The sequence below is a fragment of the Hyalella azteca genome, unplaced genomic scaffold (genome assembly GCF_000764305.2).
Source record: "Hyalella azteca isolate HAZT.00-mixed unplaced genomic scaffold, Hazt_2.0.2 contig3384, whole genome shotgun sequence".
NCBI classification, from domain to species: Eukaryota; Metazoa; Arthropoda; class Malacostraca; order Amphipoda; family Hyalellidae; genus Hyalella; species Hyalella azteca.
Genome location: NW_025933634.1, coordinates 273,626 through 293,352, shown reverse-complemented (window position 1 = coordinate 293,352; position 19,727 = coordinate 273,626). Strand labels below are relative to the sequence as shown.

At 36.9% G+C, this 19,727-nt stretch overlaps 2 protein-coding genes across 2 annotated transcripts; one reads left to right on the top strand and one right to left on the bottom strand.

The window, feature by feature from the left end:
• Positions 1 to 1,103: 1,103 nt before the first annotated feature.
• LOC108673513 (lysophosphatidylcholine acyltransferase-like) lies at positions 1,104 to 14,343 on the top strand. The gene is made up of 10 exons (XM_018161358.2): positions 1,104 to 1,934; positions 3,485 to 3,630; positions 6,905 to 7,122; positions 7,571 to 7,683; positions 8,356 to 8,510; positions 9,016 to 9,153; positions 9,465 to 9,590; positions 9,896 to 10,049; positions 11,382 to 11,622; positions 12,200 to 14,343. Exons 1-10 carry the CDS (start codon positions 1,269 to 1,271, stop codon positions 12,337 to 12,339), a joined length of 2,097 nt encoding a protein of 698 aa, XP_018016847.1. The 5' UTR covers positions 1,104 to 1,268; the 3' UTR covers positions 12,340 to 14,343.
• On the bottom strand, positions 13,551 to 19,226 carry LOC108673506 (actin-related protein 8). Its single transcript, XM_047879599.1, has 8 exons — positions 19,218 to 19,226; positions 18,524 to 18,598; positions 17,539 to 17,688; positions 16,732 to 16,888; positions 15,708 to 15,836; positions 15,147 to 15,224; positions 14,749 to 14,870; positions 13,551 to 13,713 (listed from the first exon to the last, which is right to left on the bottom strand). Exons 2-7 carry the CDS (start codon positions 18,560 to 18,562, stop codon positions 14,776 to 14,778), a joined length of 648 nt encoding a protein of 215 aa, XP_047735555.1. The 5' UTR covers positions 18,563 to 18,598; positions 19,218 to 19,226; the 3' UTR covers positions 13,551 to 13,713; positions 14,749 to 14,775.
• Between the last annotated feature and the right edge of the window lie 501 nt (positions 19,227 to 19,727).

Genomic DNA, 19,727 nt, shown 5'->3' with positions numbered 1-19,727 from the left:
TCAGTTGCATTGCAGGGAAATCAGACCATCTCTGGGTTAGTTTTGTTAACATTGGGATGTTCAAAGTCAGGAATTCTCACAATTTTGTGTGAAAATCAGACTTGATATTTCCTCAAATTTGTGTATATGCTTTATATAATCATTAGTTAGTTTAGATTTGCAAGTTTGTAGCCAAAATATATGGTTGCATCCATTATGTTTCTTATTTCTATAATTCAATTATTTGAACCTTGTTGAATCCCTTGATCATCATCAGAGAGAAACACATGGAAAATTGATTACTTGATTTGTGTTTGATGTTTAACTGCCAAAGAAATACAAAATTGGCTTGTGTTTATGATAGCTAACACTTCTATGCATGATTCATATAACAAAACTAGTTTATTTTCAGTCTAGTTATTTGCAGAGAGTATATTAATACAACTACTTATGCATGGCTTTTTTTTGCATTGCAAAAGACAAACAATGTTTGGGTATTAGGTAATTTGTTCCTTTTTCTTTGTTACCAATAAGCAAATCCAGTACTTTTGTCTTTGTTTTCTTGCATCTTTTAATATTCATTGACATAGGTACTTCACTGGTGAAAACTCTTATTAAGTTCCTTCTGGATTGTAGGAACTTATGCCTACCACCCATCAGTATTCTAGTCTCAAAATCCTGGTTAATTATTCGTAATTCTTGCATTCTGTTAATCTTTGCTTGAATTGGTCAGGCAAGCTCATATAAGAATAAACAGCCAGGACCACAGTCCTCAGTCCTGTACATACGTAAGTGCAATTTAATTGCGAAGTATTGAATTATTAGTGATGGCTCGTGATACTCATATGCCAACTGATGGTGCGGCATCGAAGGTCAATGACACCGTTGACACGTGTCCTATCATTCATCAGAAGTCGTATCATTCCAAATATTTCGTATTTTCGCGGCGAGGATGCTCTTTTAAAGTATTTAGTTCTGATGAGTAACAATTTTCTTGAAATTAGGCAAGTCTTAGTCGTAATTGCTACTTTGTAGGTACTAATTTAAAAAACAAATTTTTTTTATTTATTGACGTGTTGTTTATCTCGATTTCAACTCTCCTAACGCTGCTTTGAATATTTGCAGAAACATATATGCCGAAGATACAGGTGCCATTTATTTCTTTTTAGTAAGTCCGATTTGTGTGGGCCTTGCATTCTCTGTAACTTTCTATCATGTAAAACACATTGGTGACGTATTAACCGCAAAAAAGACATGCCAGTATTAATATTGTGGTAGCGTAAGTTTATATGTTAACGTCGCACGCAATGGAGTTCTCAGATCTCCCGCCGTCAGTTGACGCGGAAACTCCGCGAAGTGGAGAGTTTGGCGAGGCTCGCGCTGCTCCAGAAACTGTTTCAACTTTAGCGACATCGAAAACGGCAACTGTGCCTCTTCCGGAAGATTCAAAAGTTGCTGTCGAAATGTTGCCTCCTGATGTTCTATCGCCTTCTGAGGGCTCTCATGTACGTGATACTATCGATTGCAATGAGCCTTCATCAGGTGTTATGCATGGGTCAAATGAAGTAATCTCCATGAACAACTTGCTCAACACATCTGTACTCAAGGAAAATCCCACAGATGTCGTAAATTCTGTTAGTATTTGTAATAATTTCTGCAAGAATGATAGTGTATATACGAAGGAAAAAGATAGCGTTGGGATTTCAGAATCTGATGATGTCACCTCCGATAGTCATCACGAAATGGGCAAAAGAAGTAACGGAATTCCTGCAGTTAAAGAAACAGATGTTTTGTCTAGTGGAGACATCGCATTAGAGACATCGGAACGGTCTTCCGATCCTGCCGAGGAGATTGACTCGGCCTCTGCGTTGGAAGGGAAGGACGACACAAGCGACCCCCAGCTCAATCCCTTCGTGCATCGCATTCATTTCCGCTTCCCCTATGACTACATTAAAGTGAGTTTAAGGTGCCAGATTTTTTCATTTATTGAAGCATATCTCTTGTTTCGATTTTAATAGATGTAATTTAAAGTTAATTAACATGCCTCTTAACCTGACTCGCTGTTTTATTATGTTTTAATAGTTCAAAGCAGTTTTATAGCACAGTGTATTTTTGAAGCTGTTGTTGACATTCTTCCACCGATATTTCTAGGAATAAAACTGGAGCAGTGAAACTGCCTGGCACTTGCTGAAACGGTGAAACCCACTATCACTAACCTTTGATCAAAATCCCATGGCTTCATTATCAACGTATTAATCATTTTTGTTCTTCACTTTTTTGACTGATGTCCTCAATGAGAAGGGTTTTATGTTGCTAAATTGAAGTAGAAAGTGAATTTTTCACTTACTGTATGTTATCTTTGTCCCTAAAATTGCCCTTGATGTAGAGTGTAGACTAAGTCCAAAGCTCCCCAATGCTCAGCTGTTGCGTAATGCGCTGCAATTTGCCTGCCGCAAGTGAAAGTATCGTGATGAGGGTAGCTATATACTAACAGTGCTCGATGCGTTAGGTAAACATTTATTTACTGGCGAAGATTGGTCCGTTCTTAGTAAATTTCAGAAAGCGTGAAAATTTAATTTTAACCTTTAAAAGTCCATAAAAACCATTGGTTTTCCGTAAAAAAGAGTCTTGGCATAGAGAATTACTTTTTTCTGTCCTTACTTTTTTTATTTTTCTGACCAAGAAATAATTGGTCGACTTATGCTGCATAAGCTTCAGGTCCAACTTAAAAGTAAAATATCGATGATGCGTTAGTTTGCCTTTTTTAATATTTATTAAAAATTTATTTATTTATTTATTATGAGTCTTAATAATTCATTCGACATAAATTAATTATTCTTATCGGTTCAAACATGGATCTAAGACTTATACTCAAGTGCGTGCGTCGCTGAAACTGCGGTTGGCGGTCGATCGATTTCTGTATGATTACTCGTCTTTTAGCTTTTACTGTATCGCATTTTGTGGTATTCCCGTAAGATATAAGGGCTCTCTATGGTTTTAAGCTTAAACTACTGTGTAAACACAAAGATAAAATTCATTCTTATATTATAGTCAATAGTTATTTATTTAATACTTTATTATTTTTCACTCATAATAGGTGGAATTTTAAGGTATTAATTTAAATTACAATGATATTAAGAGACTGCGAGTGTTGTGGTGTCGGCCACTAAAGTAATTACTTCAAGCGCTGCGTTCCCAGCGAACCTCTGCAGCGTCTGGCTAACCAGACCAGGGACCAGTTTTTCGATCGCGTCTGGGCTAGGCCTTTTCATCACTAGTTTTTCTTCGTAGTTTGTTTTACTTTATGTAACCCGGATTACCATGTTTGGGTTAATATGAATCATGAAAAAAAATAGTTGAAGGAAAACTTTTTGCACTCGTGGATTTTCCATTTTTACATGTGTTTTTGATGTTTAATCAAAAACCTCTTAATTTATTTAAAATATTGAAGAAATTCTTCGATGTTAGTATGTAAGTGTAGTTCATCTTGTCTTGTGTGTTGTAGGTAGCGTTGTTGACAGTCGTGCTTGTGCCAGTCCGCGTGTTCTTCATATCGCTCTCCATCATCTTGGCGTACTGCGTCTCTTCCGTTGGACTCTACGGGCTCACACAAGAACAATTATCCGAGAAACCCTTCACAGGATGGAGGAGGTAAGCTATGATAATGGTTATTTCCATCAAGCTATGATAGTGGTTATTTCATCAAGCTATGATAATGGTTATTTCATCAAGCTATGATAATGGTTATTTCATCAAGCTATGATAATGATTATTTCATCAAGCTATGATAATGGTTATTTCATCAAGCTATGATAATGGTTATTTCATCAAGCTATGATAATGGTTATTCCATCAAGCTATGATAATGGTTATTTCATTAAGCTGTGATAATGGTTATTCCATCAAGCTAAGATAATGGTTATTTCATTAAGCTGTGATAATGGTTATTCCATCGAGCTATGATAATGTTTATTTTCATCAAGCTATGATAATGGTTATTTCATCAAGCTATGGTAATGGTTATGTGCTCTCTTGAGTTATGTATTAACGGTACCTAAATTATATTGCCATTTTGCTGCCAAATAATCTTTATTGTGATGTTAGTACATTCATTTCTACCGATCAATTGAATTATTTGAAAATAAACGCTCATTTATCACCTACTCATTTGTGTCTTAACATCAGTCAATTCAGATATAAATCTAAAACGGAATTTGTTGTTTCTTAATGTATTTTTGCCTTTGACCAAGTCATGTCGAAAGCAGATGTATACGAGTGTTACCCGGACGTGTATTTAAGACGCAATTAATGTCGCAGGGTCTGCCTTGCTAGTTTTCAGTTGGTAATGTAATGCTGCTCGACCTAATTGTAAACTTTAATCTACAACAGAATTGGTTTGTGTTGGCCTTGCGATTGTTATTAACATCAAATTTATCGTATTTTCGAGGCGTTGTTGCGAGCGTTATTGACTTTTGAATTAATCAAATCAACTATAACTGAATTAACCATATTTTCTGAATACTGAATTAACCACATGTGTGCGACCGGTCGGAGATACCTGTATAATTATTTTTTTATCTAACGCCAGGCAGTGCGTTGTCGAAGACAGATAACCTAGCCGCATTTCAGTGCGTTATCATAGACACAGTTAGCAGCTGTTGCTCATATTGGCCTTCCCATGCTTGTGTTATGTCTAGCCAGCATAATCATGTATTATCTTCGTCCTCAAATTTCTTGCATGTCAGCGTCTTTTCGCGTTTGCGTAATTCATACCTGAATTCTGTGCCTCCGAGAGTTGTGTGAAAAAATATAATATGAAAATATTTTACAAAACAAACCTATTAAATCTCTCCGTAAAATATTCTTATTATAACCAGGATATTTTTTTATATTTGTTCAGTACAACGAATGTGCACGGATTTTAAGAATGTATACTACGCAATGAGCGACTGCAAATTCCATTGAAGGTTATATAAATTACACATCTTGTATTGCGGCTAGCTTTCCCGTTGGTCAGCCTTCACACGTAGCACCGATCCTCTCACTCAATCCTCATGACCCAATAAGAACGCCGTTAGAACGACACGACTCGCAAGTGCATCAGTCGAAAATATCTATTGGAACCCGAGATTAAGTTTCTGTAAATTCATCGCATTTCATCAAACACTTTTGGTAATTTAATTTTAACCATTTAATAGTAATATAGTTGATGTTTAGGTCATTTAATTTTATTTATCATTACAATCTTTTGATGCATAATTTCAATGGACATGTAGTATTCATTATTTTCCATAGATCAGGTACTGTGTTTCGATAACAACAACGATGATGGCGAAGCTTCACTGCATTGCGCTTCAAATATCTATCGTGTACTGCGAAATGGCTCTTATCGTAGTTTTGTTAATTGTTTGAATTGATTGAAAGAATGTGCAGTCAACAACTACTTCAAGAATTTCGCATCTGAATATCTCTAAATTTCATCCAGGGATATTCCCACAAATATTTTTAAATGAAAATTGTTGGATTTACCGCAAAATAATGTTTTTCCCCCCTCCCAATTTATATTTGTATTTTTATTGTAAAGAATGTTAATGCGTGCACGCAGCTACATTTTGTATAAGGTCAAGATTCAGGACCGGTATTCCTGGCGGCCACTCTAGAATTTTCCTGCTTCTGAAGATGCTGTTATCGTACACATGGCAGCCTTGCGCGACGAAAACAGGACGCGGCGCATCGCGCCACCTATGACGTCACTAATACGTCATCGATTCAACTGTCAATGTTCTACGCATTTCTCAATACACGATGCATCACACCACCTGTGACGTCGCTCCTACGTCATCGATTTGCCTTTTTTCAGTCCAAGCATTCCTCTGATATACTAGCATTAAATACAGTTGTCATTCAGAATTCATCTTCACGTGCATGTATGTTATGGCTTGCTTGTAATCCCTACGGTATAGAAACGGTGAACTTCGTAAACATATATTGTGTAATTTTTTCCACGAATGATGCAAGCGCTCAGAAATCGTTGAGAGTGAATGCATGTTGGAAGTGTCCTTGCCGCACACGTTCTAGCGATGACCTCAAACTTTTGTAACTAATTATAGCCGTGCGAGTCTATTTTTACCTTTTGTCACCGCTGAAGAGGCGAACTCAATGTGAGCGTGCGAAGCAAATGTAAATCTTTTTTAAGTAATAATAATACTCAGAACCAAACTCGTGTGGAGAATCGATAATACTCACCATGATCGTTTAATCATGCAGGAGCGTCAGAAGCACATTACGTTGCTTGGTGCTCAAGCTTTGCTTTAGCTGCGGCTGGCAACGACCTGTTGTTATTGGCCAACGCGCTAGTGTCCGCGAAGCCCCGATTCTTGTGGCGGCTCCTCATTCGTCTTTCTTCGACTCCATTGCCCTCGTGACTATGGAACCAACGCCATGCATCTTGGCCAAGGCTGAAATATGTCGATTGCCCATCGCTGGAAGTACGATCTTACATCAAAGTTTGTTGCGCCCGCTTGGACCCAAAGTACGCTCGATTCGACGTTTTGCGTATCTACTTGTAGTTGCTTCGACGAATCTATATCTATATTTTAGTTCAGCATGCTTTGAGTGTCTAGCTTAGCGTCGAGTGCGCTGGGCGATTATTTAGACCAAGAAAGCTGTAATTACATGCATTTTTTTCTGCAGAGCGTATTTATCTCACATCCCAGTTAAATCATAGTTACAACTTATTATTGCTGCATAGTTACAACTTATTATTGCTGACGTATTAATCTTTGCATTAATTTATCACCCAATTCATTTTCCTTATCCTTATATTCTCGCCTAAACCCTTCACCAGCAGCTGTACACCGCGTGTACATTTTCCTGTGTTAGGCTGCTAGTGCTGACTCATCACTGGAGTGTTGGTGCTGTGCAGGCGGCTACGTTGGCTCATGGGCTTCTGTGGACGCTTTATGACACGTAGCTATGGCTTCCACGTAATGTCCGTGAAGGGTACTCAAGCTCCTGCATCTGAAGCTCCTATAATTGTCGTAGCTCCCCACTCGTCCTTCTTCGACGGTCTCGCTGGGTATTGGTCCAAAGTCCCTGGTCTCGTCAGCCGCATTGAGAACAGCTACATACCTTGCTTTGGCAGTACGTTGATAGAATAGCGTAAACCTCCGGGGCGTGGATATGTATGGGGATGACGAAGTATGCCCGTGTGAGAGAATATGAAGTTGGTATCTACATGTATAATATTTATGCTGTCGTTACTTTGTTTCTGTATTTTACTCACATTAAGTGAGCAATGCTAAAAGATTATCTAGTATTATTTTTCCGTATGCAGTGATCAGAAGTCGCTTTTATTTTACGCCTAATTTATGTTAGTTTTACTCGCTTTGTAAAATTTCCTCTCTTTTCCGTTGCGCTGACGCGTATTGAATGTTACTGTTTGAAGGTCATGTTGTTATGGTCAGAAAGAATTAAGCCCTAGCCGCTGTTTTGCCAATGAACTTGCACAACATTCTCTGAGTCGCACAATCTCGTGCTTTTTTGAAAGTTTTTATTGATATTTTAAGTGATCCTATTTTGCTTGTTTCAGAATTCATCACGTATACTCAGCCAGTGTTCGTCTTACGAGATGATGTTAGCTCTCGTCAGCAAAGCATCAACGAAATAAAGAAAAGGGTCAACTCTTCGGACGGCTGGCCTCAGGTTAGTTGTCGCTGTTTTGCTCTTTATTATCCACCCAATAGAATATAAATGATAAGACAAAATTGAAGATGTGACATGAATAAATGTAGATCAGCATGAAGATCAGTGTAGTCCAGCGAGTAGGAGTTCAAGAAGTGTAAACCGGTCTTGGAGTTACCGGTCTATTCAAGATTAATATAGGTACTGTAAAACTATGTTGGAGATTTTTGTAGCTCCTGTTTGCGTTATTGGGACTCAATTTATTTATTCAAGTTCGTGTCTCTATTAAGTTCAATCTCAAGCAATATTATTTTTTTACACTCATCTATTGAAGAAGTTTTAGACACTCATCTGAAGTTTTTTATTACTCTCATCTATTCAAGAATTTTAAGTAAAGCAAACGCCAAGTAAGTTCGCCATATCTTCATTGGAATCGTTTCGGAGCTTCATTATATGTTCAAAAGTTAGAGATTACAAATACTGTTGATTATTGATGTAACTGTTCTTTTATTCTAATTCTTTTTATAAAAATTTTGCTTCAAGCCGGTATTTTTTCCTCTTCCAGTTTCCTTCGCGGTCTCCTCGTGTATCTCCGATACATCAACTCATTTTTCGACCTTCATTCTAGATGAGTTCATAAACATTCCTCGTTCTTTTATGTGTGGTTTTAATCTTAATATTATTTTCGGGCAGATAATGGTGTTCCCTGAAGGCACGTGCACAAATCGCTCGTGTTTGATCACATTCAAACCTGGCGCATTCTACCCCGGCGTGCCCGTCCAGCCCGTCGTCATGAGGTACCTCAACAGCATGGACACCACCACGTGGACCTGGGATGGACCTGGCGCGTAGGTCTTCCATAAAAACTTGACGGAGCAATCGTTCTTATTTGTTGTCTTATTCTTAATGTTATCCAATCGTGCACTGTTAAATTTTTTCCCGACAATAAAAAGTTTACAATATATTATCGAGGCTATGTAAACAATAGCCGAATCAGAATAGTTTAAAACGTTTTGTAGCACACGAGTTAAATCATAGAATTTATTGGTTGTCGAGTATTTCAAAAAATCTCCCGAATTGATTGCCGGATATTTCTTATTGCTCTGCTGAATTGGAGATTCATGATACTCACTACAGGACAGTTGCTATTTTCAAGTAGATTTAATATGAAGTTATTCTGCTCACAGACTTGCATTATTTTTTCTGTTGATGAAAATAAGTTACCCAAAGTCAATTTGACATAATTGATTTAAACTAATTTTTATCTTTCCAGCTGTCTTTCTCAACGATCCTAACTCTTTTGCGTACGAAAGCATTTTAAATGCTTACTTAAGAGTCTTCTCTATTCCTCAGCTTGAAACTAATTTGGCTGACGATGACTCAGTTTCACAACTTTTGTCAGCTTGAATATCTGCCAGTTTATTATCCCAACGAAGAGGAGAAGAAAGACGCTCGTCTCTATGCCGCCAACGTACGGGCAGTCATGGCTAAGTAAGTCGCCCAAGAGGCCGTCGTTCGAATATGCTACTTTTTTTTATTCACATTTCCTATTACTGCACTCCGTACACCAGTGCTTTATTGCTGATTGACTATTTTTCATAACAAAGTACCCATAAGTTTCTGTTAGTAGTTCAGATTATTCACTGACAAAATTACAAAATTTAACGCAGTAGTTACAATGATTCAAGAAATTAGCTAGTTTTTGTGTCGGTATGAGAAGCTTCATTTCAACTATTTTTTTGTGTAATTTTTATGCCCAATATCGTAACATTTTTATATTCCAATGTTCCCACTCACTACAGAGCTCTAGGAGTACCGGTCGTTGACTACACTTACGACGACTGCCGGATAATGGACAAAGCCCGCAAGAGCAAACTGCCTCCATGTATCGGCCTCATTGAATTTCAGAAACTGCGACAAAAATATGGGTGAGTCTTCTGTCTTTTCTTTCGAATTTTTCGTACAATTTTAGTTTCTCTGCAAAAGCTAATCCTGTCTTTTCTTGTGCCGTTTAATTTTTTACTGTCATTCTTCAAATCACGACGTTTTCGCGGCCTGTTTGTGACAATATTAGCAAAAGCTACAATAATGATTACTAATATTTTACGGCAATTAAACTTAATTTATAAATTTCAATTCGACGTAGAGATTGCATTTACCCAAACCTATTTAGTCATTAAGCTGATGAAATCACGCGCTCTGCCTTTTCATTCAGACTTTTTTATGTTCCCAGATTCACCATCAAGGATGTGGAAAAGTGCATGACAGCCCAGTTCTCCGGTATGGCTGACAAGGACGGACTGTTGAGACTGCCTGGCCTATCGCGATATTTGCATCTGCCCGCAACTGAACCCACGCTAGTGCATCTCTTCAATTTAATAGACTCTGTTAGTATGATCAACATGATTAATTTCAATAAATTAATGAACCTTGAATTTGGTTCCTGGTTTCAAGTTAATCACTTTTTAGCTGGTGTTTTCTGTCGTGCAAAGAGTGCGATTAGATAAAATTCCCGTATTGCCTACTTAACTGCAGTCTGCTGGTCTTATCCACTTTTAGTTCTCGGTTTGACGATGAGATATATTTTCCCAATATTCATTTATTACAAATTTTTATGACTTCGATAATTGTGGTATGTTATTGTCATCCTCTATTCCTATTTTAATTACTACTTGATATTTCAGAAACATGTTCTATTGGCCACCATTTGATGATGAAAGGAAACTTTTTATATACACCATTTTTTTTTCTTTTGCAAACATTATTTTATTGTATAATATTTCAGTTCTTACCATTTGCAATTAAGTTCCTCTTTACATGGCTGCGACATTGAAAAAATCTTGTAATTATATCTTGCTGTATTGATGTATCATCAGTTATGAGGAAGGAGTTATGGCAGTGATGAAAAGTGCAAAAAGATATGATAAGAGCTTGTGGAATAAGCTGAGGGAGATGAGGAAGAGAGCATGAAGTGAGTCTGAAAGAGAAAAATGAATGAACACTAACCAATCAAATTGTCAATACTTCACTTCCTGATGTGTCGAGTGTCCAGTTCTTAGTGTGGCTCCTATAATGTCTTGAGTTATTTGTCTCCTTTTCAATGAATACATTTTAACCTTTTGGAAAGGAATATTGACTGCGTTTTTTGAATATAGTGTGACTATGAGCTGCAAGGCTGGCTGGCTGATGCAAAGATTTGCGTTGAGGTCTCCATGCCCAACTTTGCAATACCTGTAGCGACACTTGCAGGATATGGGCTTAAGAAAAATCATCGCTACATTTTTCTTCTCTTAAGTTTGGATGTTGCTTCATTTCTCACGTCCATCTATTGCCGTCTGTAATATATTAAAACTTTGAACATTATTAGGACGACTAATATGTTTATTCATTTAGCAAGAGATTCAGGTGTAAAATTTATTGACTTTATTAAATTTTATTTCTTATAATGAAGGAAGATGATGTAAACTTTCATAATTTACTTTTTTTTAAATGAGATAAAAAAAGTATTTTCATGATTGCTTACATTCATTTAATAGGTTTTTATCTAAAACCGTACGATTTCTTAGCCGTAATACTGCCGCCGTAATTTCATTACACGAAAAAAATTTCGTTAAAAAAAAGAAAAAATATTTATTTGGTACTGTCTTCTCCTTTAAAAATGTTAAGCACATATGCCTGACATTTCTTGTTCATCACTAATCTTGCAACTTTATTTTCAGAACGGCAAAGGGGCGGTAAGCTTTCGTGAGTATCTGCTTGGCTACTGGGATATTGTAAAGCCTATAATCAAGGACGAGATCGTCAACATCGCATTCAAGCAGCTGGACCCAGACGAGAAGGGCAAGATCACGCGAGATGACCTCACTACTGTTCTTAATGCCATCTTTTTCCTATCAAAGAAAGAATCCGATCAAATTTTTGACGAACTTGATGTCAACAAGAATAAAATAATAACTTACGGTAAGTTTTGATGACGGTGATGTAACCTTTTGTCGGGTTGACGTGTGTCGTCGTTGATCTTGATATTCACCGTCAATTATTCACCTTGCTGAGATAACTCTATTCTACCCAGTTTCTGCACTGGTCGTTAGAGACCTACTACCTCTTGTGGGTAATGAATGATACTTGCTTTGAGATATTTATAAAGTTCGAGGCCTTCCTTTTGGATGATATGATTTCCAGTGCAAAATAGCGTCATGATAAGCTACTGCGTACAAGCGCACTCATCACTTCATGCATTAGTTTACGAAGGACTTTACCTATCTAAAGCTTGCTAGTCTGCTCCTAAGAATTGGAAATATTTAAAGAAGGAAGTAACCTATTTCGTAAATTCATGCAAATGAGCATATAGTTCATTGCATATTGAAGTAATAAACTAGAATTATAGTGAAAAAGGTATTTGTATCAAATTATGTCTTTCGTAAACGTATGTGTGTCAGATACTGGACATGGAGAAAATCATTATGTTGAGTAATTATTATACAGTAGTGGGAAACTGCGATCATTGAGGATTTTTTATTGTATCGTCTCTGAGCAGAGGACTTCCTTTCTCTGAGTGAATGGAAGGGCGAGTACGTGTGGCTGTTGCTGCGGTACCAAGAGAGCGTCAGGGCAGGCATCCGCCAATTAAGCGACTACAAAAGAACACTTGAATCTAGTAAAACGAAATTCGAGTAGCGGGGCCACATCGCTCTCAACCAGCGATGTTCCGATCGCCACTGGAAGGTTTTATGTTCCTGACGTGTTCCGAGGGAAGTTCATAGCAACGTGAGAAAATTTTTATGGTGCTGACGGTGTAGCGCCTCAATATTGTTTCGAGTGTGTCATTTTCAACATGAGAATTCTATGGATTTGATAACATATTTATAGATCTTCGTCGAAAATTCAGCCCTATATTTAGATGTGGAATTAGTTAAATCCATTAGACTCTAAATTCCATGTGTGCTGTTCCGAACCAAGAAAATCTTTTGATTCTATCATTTATCTTTTTGACGTCGTTTGGCAGTAGGTATCTGGTGCTAATGATCACGATCGAGTTTTAACTGAAGATATTGATATACGAGTGTGAATTGAATGACAAAAATTCTCGTTTTATCACTGACTAATTGATAAAAAAAGTTGTTTTAGATCCAAATATTGTACGCTCGCTTCATTACCAGAAATGAAGTGAAATGGTATTAAAAACTCGCAATTTATGTTTCCAAGTTTTCGTATTATATGAAGTATTATTTTAACCTGCGACCTGATTGATTTCTATCAAGGCTATGTTTGTGTGACCAACTTGAGTTGCTAGCAGACAGCAAGTTTACCATCTGCGTAGGCTCACTCGCTACCTTCATCGGTGCATGCGAGCTACTAAAGATAGCGACCGGAGTGCGCGAGTGCTATGCTATATAGCTTTCTCAGTTTTTCCTGCTGTCAACTCGTTGGTTTAATTAAAATCACACAATATCTTTCAATTGTTATTTATTCGCAATTAAATTTATAAGATGGTCTTTAGGGTAGTCAAAGTCGATGTATTTTAATACAGAATCTCCGATTTAATTAGATCATTTCCAATGAACTCGTTTTGCCAGTTGAATAGTCACAGATTATTGGTTTATTACTGTTCACTGTTCAGCAACATCGATGTTAGTACTTACAAGAGCCCAAGTCAAATAGAAAGCTCAGAAGTTTTTAGGCCATTGCAGTGTTGATTTTAATTCTAGATAATGATTTCTTTGCCTGCGTGACCCTGTTATTTGATGAACCTTTTTATGCATTAACCAATGTGATACGTAATTTTAGCCCAATTTACTTAGATTATTAATAGATGCGTGTGCTTTTACTAATGTTACCGAGATACTCCTTAAGCTTAAAGTTATGCGTAGGGTAAATATAGAAAATGATCATTTTCCTTAACTTGTAATTCAGGTACCAATGAATCGACTATGCCAGTATTTAGTATTAAACAAGCAGGCTTCACCAATCCCGGTTTTCCATTTTTCTGAGATTGGCTGCTACCTTGACCTTGAATCTTCATTTTTTGTTTATTCTGATCTTGTAGTGTACCTGGAATATAGATTAATACGTTTAATTGCTGGCAAATAATTCACGTTTTAAAATTTATACCAATGTTGGATACAGCTTTTTATAATTGAGTGATGCATCTTTATCAATCTCGTTACATTTTCAAATGAATATTTCTTTGCATCACAATGCCGTCCGTGAATCTAGTTTTAGTATGTTGTCCTAAGGTTCATGAGCAAGAAAATTATTTCATGAAAAATGCAGGAAAATGTTCCAATGCTTCTGTGCTTTGATAATTTTATTAAATCAACAACAATTAAAACTATCCCACAAGCAAAAACAAGTTTTCTTCACAAATTACTAACTTATTTGGCGAAAGACGTAAGACTGAATCTATTAATGAACTAACGTACGTGCTGTGAAAAGTTTCTTTGTACTTTTGGGCCTTGTCAAAGGCATGAAGAGGAACCAAAATTATACAATTTTAACCAAGTTACTAATTCCGTCTAAAGATAGTAAATCTCATTCTCCTCTTGTTTTCTGGGCCATGCGTCGTCCTGCCCCACTTACAACATTTGACGTCGTACAAATTTATTTTAATTCCTTAACTATATGTACCTAGAGTCCTATCATAAGCCAGGAAATGCACCAAAAATATTGAATTGTAACTTACAATATTCAGAAGCAAAGAATTCGTGACAGAGATCAACATCTTCCAACACAGGCTTCACAAGTGATTTAAATTTGAAAAAAGTCTATGAAAAAATCTTTAAACATTTAATTCCTTTTCATAATGGAGATACCAATATTGCAGTTTAGAGATTTCAACACAAACTTAAAATATGGATTTCGTAAAAAAAAATTAGTTTCCCATGAATACTCTGATATGTTGAACGATAGGCCACTCTAATTATTAGCGACTTTCGGTCTTTATCACTGCGATCTTTCATTTATAAGTGAGCAATGTTAACTAGCGTCATAAACATTTTATTTCAAAAGACACGCAGCATTACAATTTTTAGTATTTAACTCAAGGATTATTGGTAGTGGATCTATCCCAGTTGTTTTTGCACTTGCCTTCAAAACAGAAGACGAGACTGAACATCACCAGATGAACGGACATTTCTCCCGAAGCGCTCTAACCCCGTGCTTGGTCCACACGGCTTTGCTCAGCCACAATTCTCCACTGCCTTCCAATCCTGAATTATTCATGAAATACGTTGTTCAATTCAAGAGCTCATGTGGAATGAAATAATCCGGAATCAGATACAAGTTGTAACGAGTACTTATTTACCACTGATGACCTGCTATAGCTTATAAATTCAAATGTTGATCAAAAAGGACATGCGGAGATCATGTCCACTCAGCTGAAACATTTGCAGCAACATATAGTTTTCATGGATGTCAGATATAATAAAAAAATATGGATGACATGGGTGCAATTTGAGTGTAAAGTTAAGTTCATATGCGCTTACCGGTCATGAGTGCAGCTCCCTTCCATGCTACCGTGCCGGGGTCGAGATCTTTGGCTCGGGTTATCACCTCCAGTTGTTCTGATAACAGGACGCGGTCAGAAGCTAGAAATTAGATTTCAAGTTGCAAATATTCGAAGTAAACTTTCAACGAAGGCTCTACCTTTCACATTAATGAAGATTATTTTTCGTTTCAGCTTTGATTGCGAGAAATATTGAAAAGAGAAGATCTCTGAAACAATTGTCGCAGTTATGTAGAGTGTAACGGATTGCAGTTGTAGTATTTTCCCAGTTGAACGAATTCAATCAAGATGGCAAAAATGGCCCTTGAGCGTCCAGCTGTGCATTTATGTCGCCTTTAAAAATGTAATTTTTTACATAAGCTAATTTAGAAAATTGGACAAATATATAGCCTTTACTTTCAATCTGCGTTATGATCAGGTGGACATACGTAGCCTGTCAATTTGTATTTTTTCAATGAATAAATTCCAGCAATGTTGTGTGAAAATTTGTCGCTGAAGGGTAAAGCAACTGGGCGTAAGAGTAGACTTGTAAGCACCAAACCTGGTCGGTACGCCATGGGTATCTGCAGAGAAATCCTGTTCTGCAGCCACTTGCCCAGATGAGGGAAGTTTGCGCCTGCGCCCACCACCACGATGCACGCGTACAGGCGTCGCCGCGCTTCTTCCGGACCTGCCCGTGAATAATTCGAATAATTCACTGATGCCTTGCAAATGAAAAGTGCAGATCAAGGCGAAAAATTCACTAACGATACGCAAGTAACAAGTGCAGATCGAGATGAGAAATTCATTGATGATTCGCAAGTAACAAATGCAGATCGAGATGAATAGCTAATTCTATTAATAATTCATTGATGGCTCATAAGAAATAAATTCAGCTTAAGATGCTTCTCAAGTGACAAATGCAGATCAAGGCGAAAATTCATTGATGATTCGCAAGTCAACAATTCAGATCGAGTTGAACAATTTATTCATTCCTCGCAAGTATTAAAATGAAAACATTGTTAAAGTTGGAGGATAGCTTAATACAACAAATGATACATAATTATTAGTAAATTGCTACAGAAAATTCATAACAAATTAAGGTTGAAAATTTATTGACGCCCTTTTTATTTAGAAATTGAACTAAACATTGAGAAATTATGTGTAAAAAAAGTTTACTATGTTAAAATTTAATTTGGCATTCAATAAGCTGATTCATGAGTTTGTAAGGCAAAGCTTCCAACGTAAGAATTTCAGTTACTAATTTCAGATAAATTATAACTAGATAAGGTTCAACTAATGTTAACATTAGAATTACGCGCATTTTTCTCCCGTTAAGCTACATCGAAATAAAAAGTTGGATGATTAAAACTGTGCACAATGTTAATGATCATATATATCTAGGTATTCAATGTTGATAATTATATGAATAAGGCTCAATACGTGCACACATCTCTCTAACTGTGCATAATGGCAATTATTATATGAACCCAATTACTTAATATTGGTAATAACCATGATAATAATGATGCATACATCTCCCAAGTACTTAATATGATAATAACCATGATAATAAAGATGCATACATCTCTCAATGCTGGCGTGGATGGCCTGCTCAAGAGACATGAGGCCACTGAGGACAGGGCAGCCGGTCTCTGGCCTCCCGTTGAGGTTGTCATCCACGGCGATGTCCTCCTCAGCGGCCTCACCCGCGCCATCAGAAGACTCCTTGCCGCTGCGTCTCTGTTCACACTCGTCAACTTAATGCCGCGTCTTCCTTAAATGCACGATCAAGCATTAATTCTTCACTATCATTTCTCTATATACTAAATGGTTCACACGTAACAACCAAAATAACGGAAATTTGGGTTTCAACGACTTCGTTATCATTAAATGCACGATCAAGCATTAATGCTTCACTCATCATTATTCTATATACTAAATGGTTCACACGTAACTACCAAAATAACGGAATTTTGGGTTACAACGGCTTTGATATCAAGTGGATCTATAGAATTATATTCGAAAACGTATGTTTCGTCATTCAATTTAACTTGGAACTCAATGAGTCCGAATGTGTGATTTGAGTACACTAAAACCAAATGATTGGTAGGCTGGAGATGAAACTGTTCAAGTTAATTCAAGTGCACTACTTGCGATTGTCTTGATAATAATATTGCTGGAGTTGATAATAATATTACTGGAGTTAATGGCAATATAGATGATAATGTTGCCAGACGTACACTGGTGTCTCTGAGGTAGAGTTTGAATACACTTAAACCAAGTGATCGGTAGGCTCGAGGTGAAACTGTCAAGTGCCAGACTTGAGATTGTCTTAATAATAATATTACTGGAGTTGATGGCAATATAGATGATAATGTTGCCAGACGTACACTGGTGTCTCTGAGGTAGAGGTCGTCGAAGGGGTCCTCGTGGTGGCCGGGGTAGGGAGGCTGGGTCAGGACTCGCGTCGTGTCGCCCGTGAGCTGCAGCAGCGCGGGGTAGCACAGCGACAGCGGAGCGATCAGCAGCTCGTCTCCCAGCTAATACATTACATTATATTACGTACTCAATACTTAACAGGTAAAGACCAATTGAGCGTTCTTGCTAATGAATATTATAGTGAAGACCCGAACAGCTGAATAGCATGATAACTTATGATTACAACCGAAAACGAAAATAATAGGTATATTACGTACTCAACACTTAACAGGTAGAGACGAATTTACGGTTCTTGGTAATGAATATTATAGTGAATTTCAGTACAACTGAGTTGAATGATAACTTATGATTACAACCGAAAACGATAATGATATATTACGTACTCAACACTTAGCAGGTAAAGACCAATTTTATCTTCTTGGTAATGAATATTATAACAATCTCCGTACAGCTGAATTGCATGATAAGTTATGATTACAACCGAAATCGAAAATGGTTTAGGAAAATTTATACTGGATCTCGTTTCTCTATTAGAATATTGTTGAAAATTAGTTCAACCAAAAAATGGTGAAACTCTTTCAATAACACTAATAGAATAACATCATCTGGTTCTTTTAGTTAAAATAAGATATCTCTGTTCGAACTAAGCCAGCCTAGATATAGAATCCAACCTATGGTTAATCAATTTTGATTGATTTCTGTGGCACCCAGTAAAGATGTCTTCCTTCTTTCAAAAAAAAAAAAATGAAAACCGTCAATCATTCAGAAACTATATCTTTATATTAATAATAACTGAAAAGTTTGGCACTTAACCACGGACATCACAACTGATATTTAAATGAAATTGAACCGATATTATCGGTATTGGTAGACCTAATGCTACCACTTACAATAAAGTTACCTCCCTGTAAATGACATAACTACTGGAAGACTCACTTGAATGTCATACGTCACAGGTTTACACCCAGGCTCCATCACTTTAACCTGCAACTCCTGCACGCCACATTTGTCCTGCACAAAATGCTCGGATATAATGGCACTCAGATGAAATGAAATAAATCTATATAAAAATTTCCTCAAGTTCTTTTTTTCATTTAGAGCGATATTGAGAGTTTCCAACATAATCTAAATTTCCAACCTATCCTCGAAATCTGTCATTAAGTATGCAAACACAATAAGTATCATAACAACATACGAGGTCAACATGACAGGCAGCATGCTTAAGGCTGATGATGAGGTCAACATTTAAATACAATAAGTAACATAACATAACAACATACGAGGTCAACATGACAGGCAGCATGCTTAAGGCCGATGATGAGGTCAACATTTAAATACAATAAGTAACATAACATAACAACATACGAGGTCAACATGACAAGGACAATGCTTAAGGCCGATGATGAGGTCAACATTTAAATACAATAATTATCACAACATAACAACATACCGAGGTCAACATGACAGGCAGCATGCTTAAGGCCGATGATGAGGTCAACATTTAAACACAATAAGTATAATAACATAACAACATACCAGGTCAACATGACAGGCAGCATGCTTAAGGCTGATGATGAGGTCAACATTTAAACACAATAAGTATAATAACATTAATAACATAACAACATACGAGGTCAACATGACAGGCAGCATGCTTAAGGCTGATGATGAGGTCAACATTTAAACACAATAAGTATAATAACATTAATANGCTATACATTACACACAATATTATACACGTGGTCCTGCAACATTGCTATACATTACACACAATATTATACACGTGGTCCTGGAACATTGCTATACATTACACACGTGGTCCTGGAATATTGCTGTACATTACACGCGTGGTCCTGGAATATTGCTGTACATTACACACGTGGTCCTGCAACATTGCTATACATTACACACGTGGTCCTGCAACATTGCTATACATTACACACAATATTATACACGTGGTCCTGGAACATTTCTTCACATTACACAATGGTTGTGGCTTGCACAGGATTGCGCTTTGGAGCAACCTCGATGATTTTTATCAATTTCTAACTGGTCATAAATTAACGTTAGGTCTGTTAAGTGGACTTAAGGTATAAAATTTTTGAAATAAAATAATGACTTGAATTGCAAAGGACTTTAA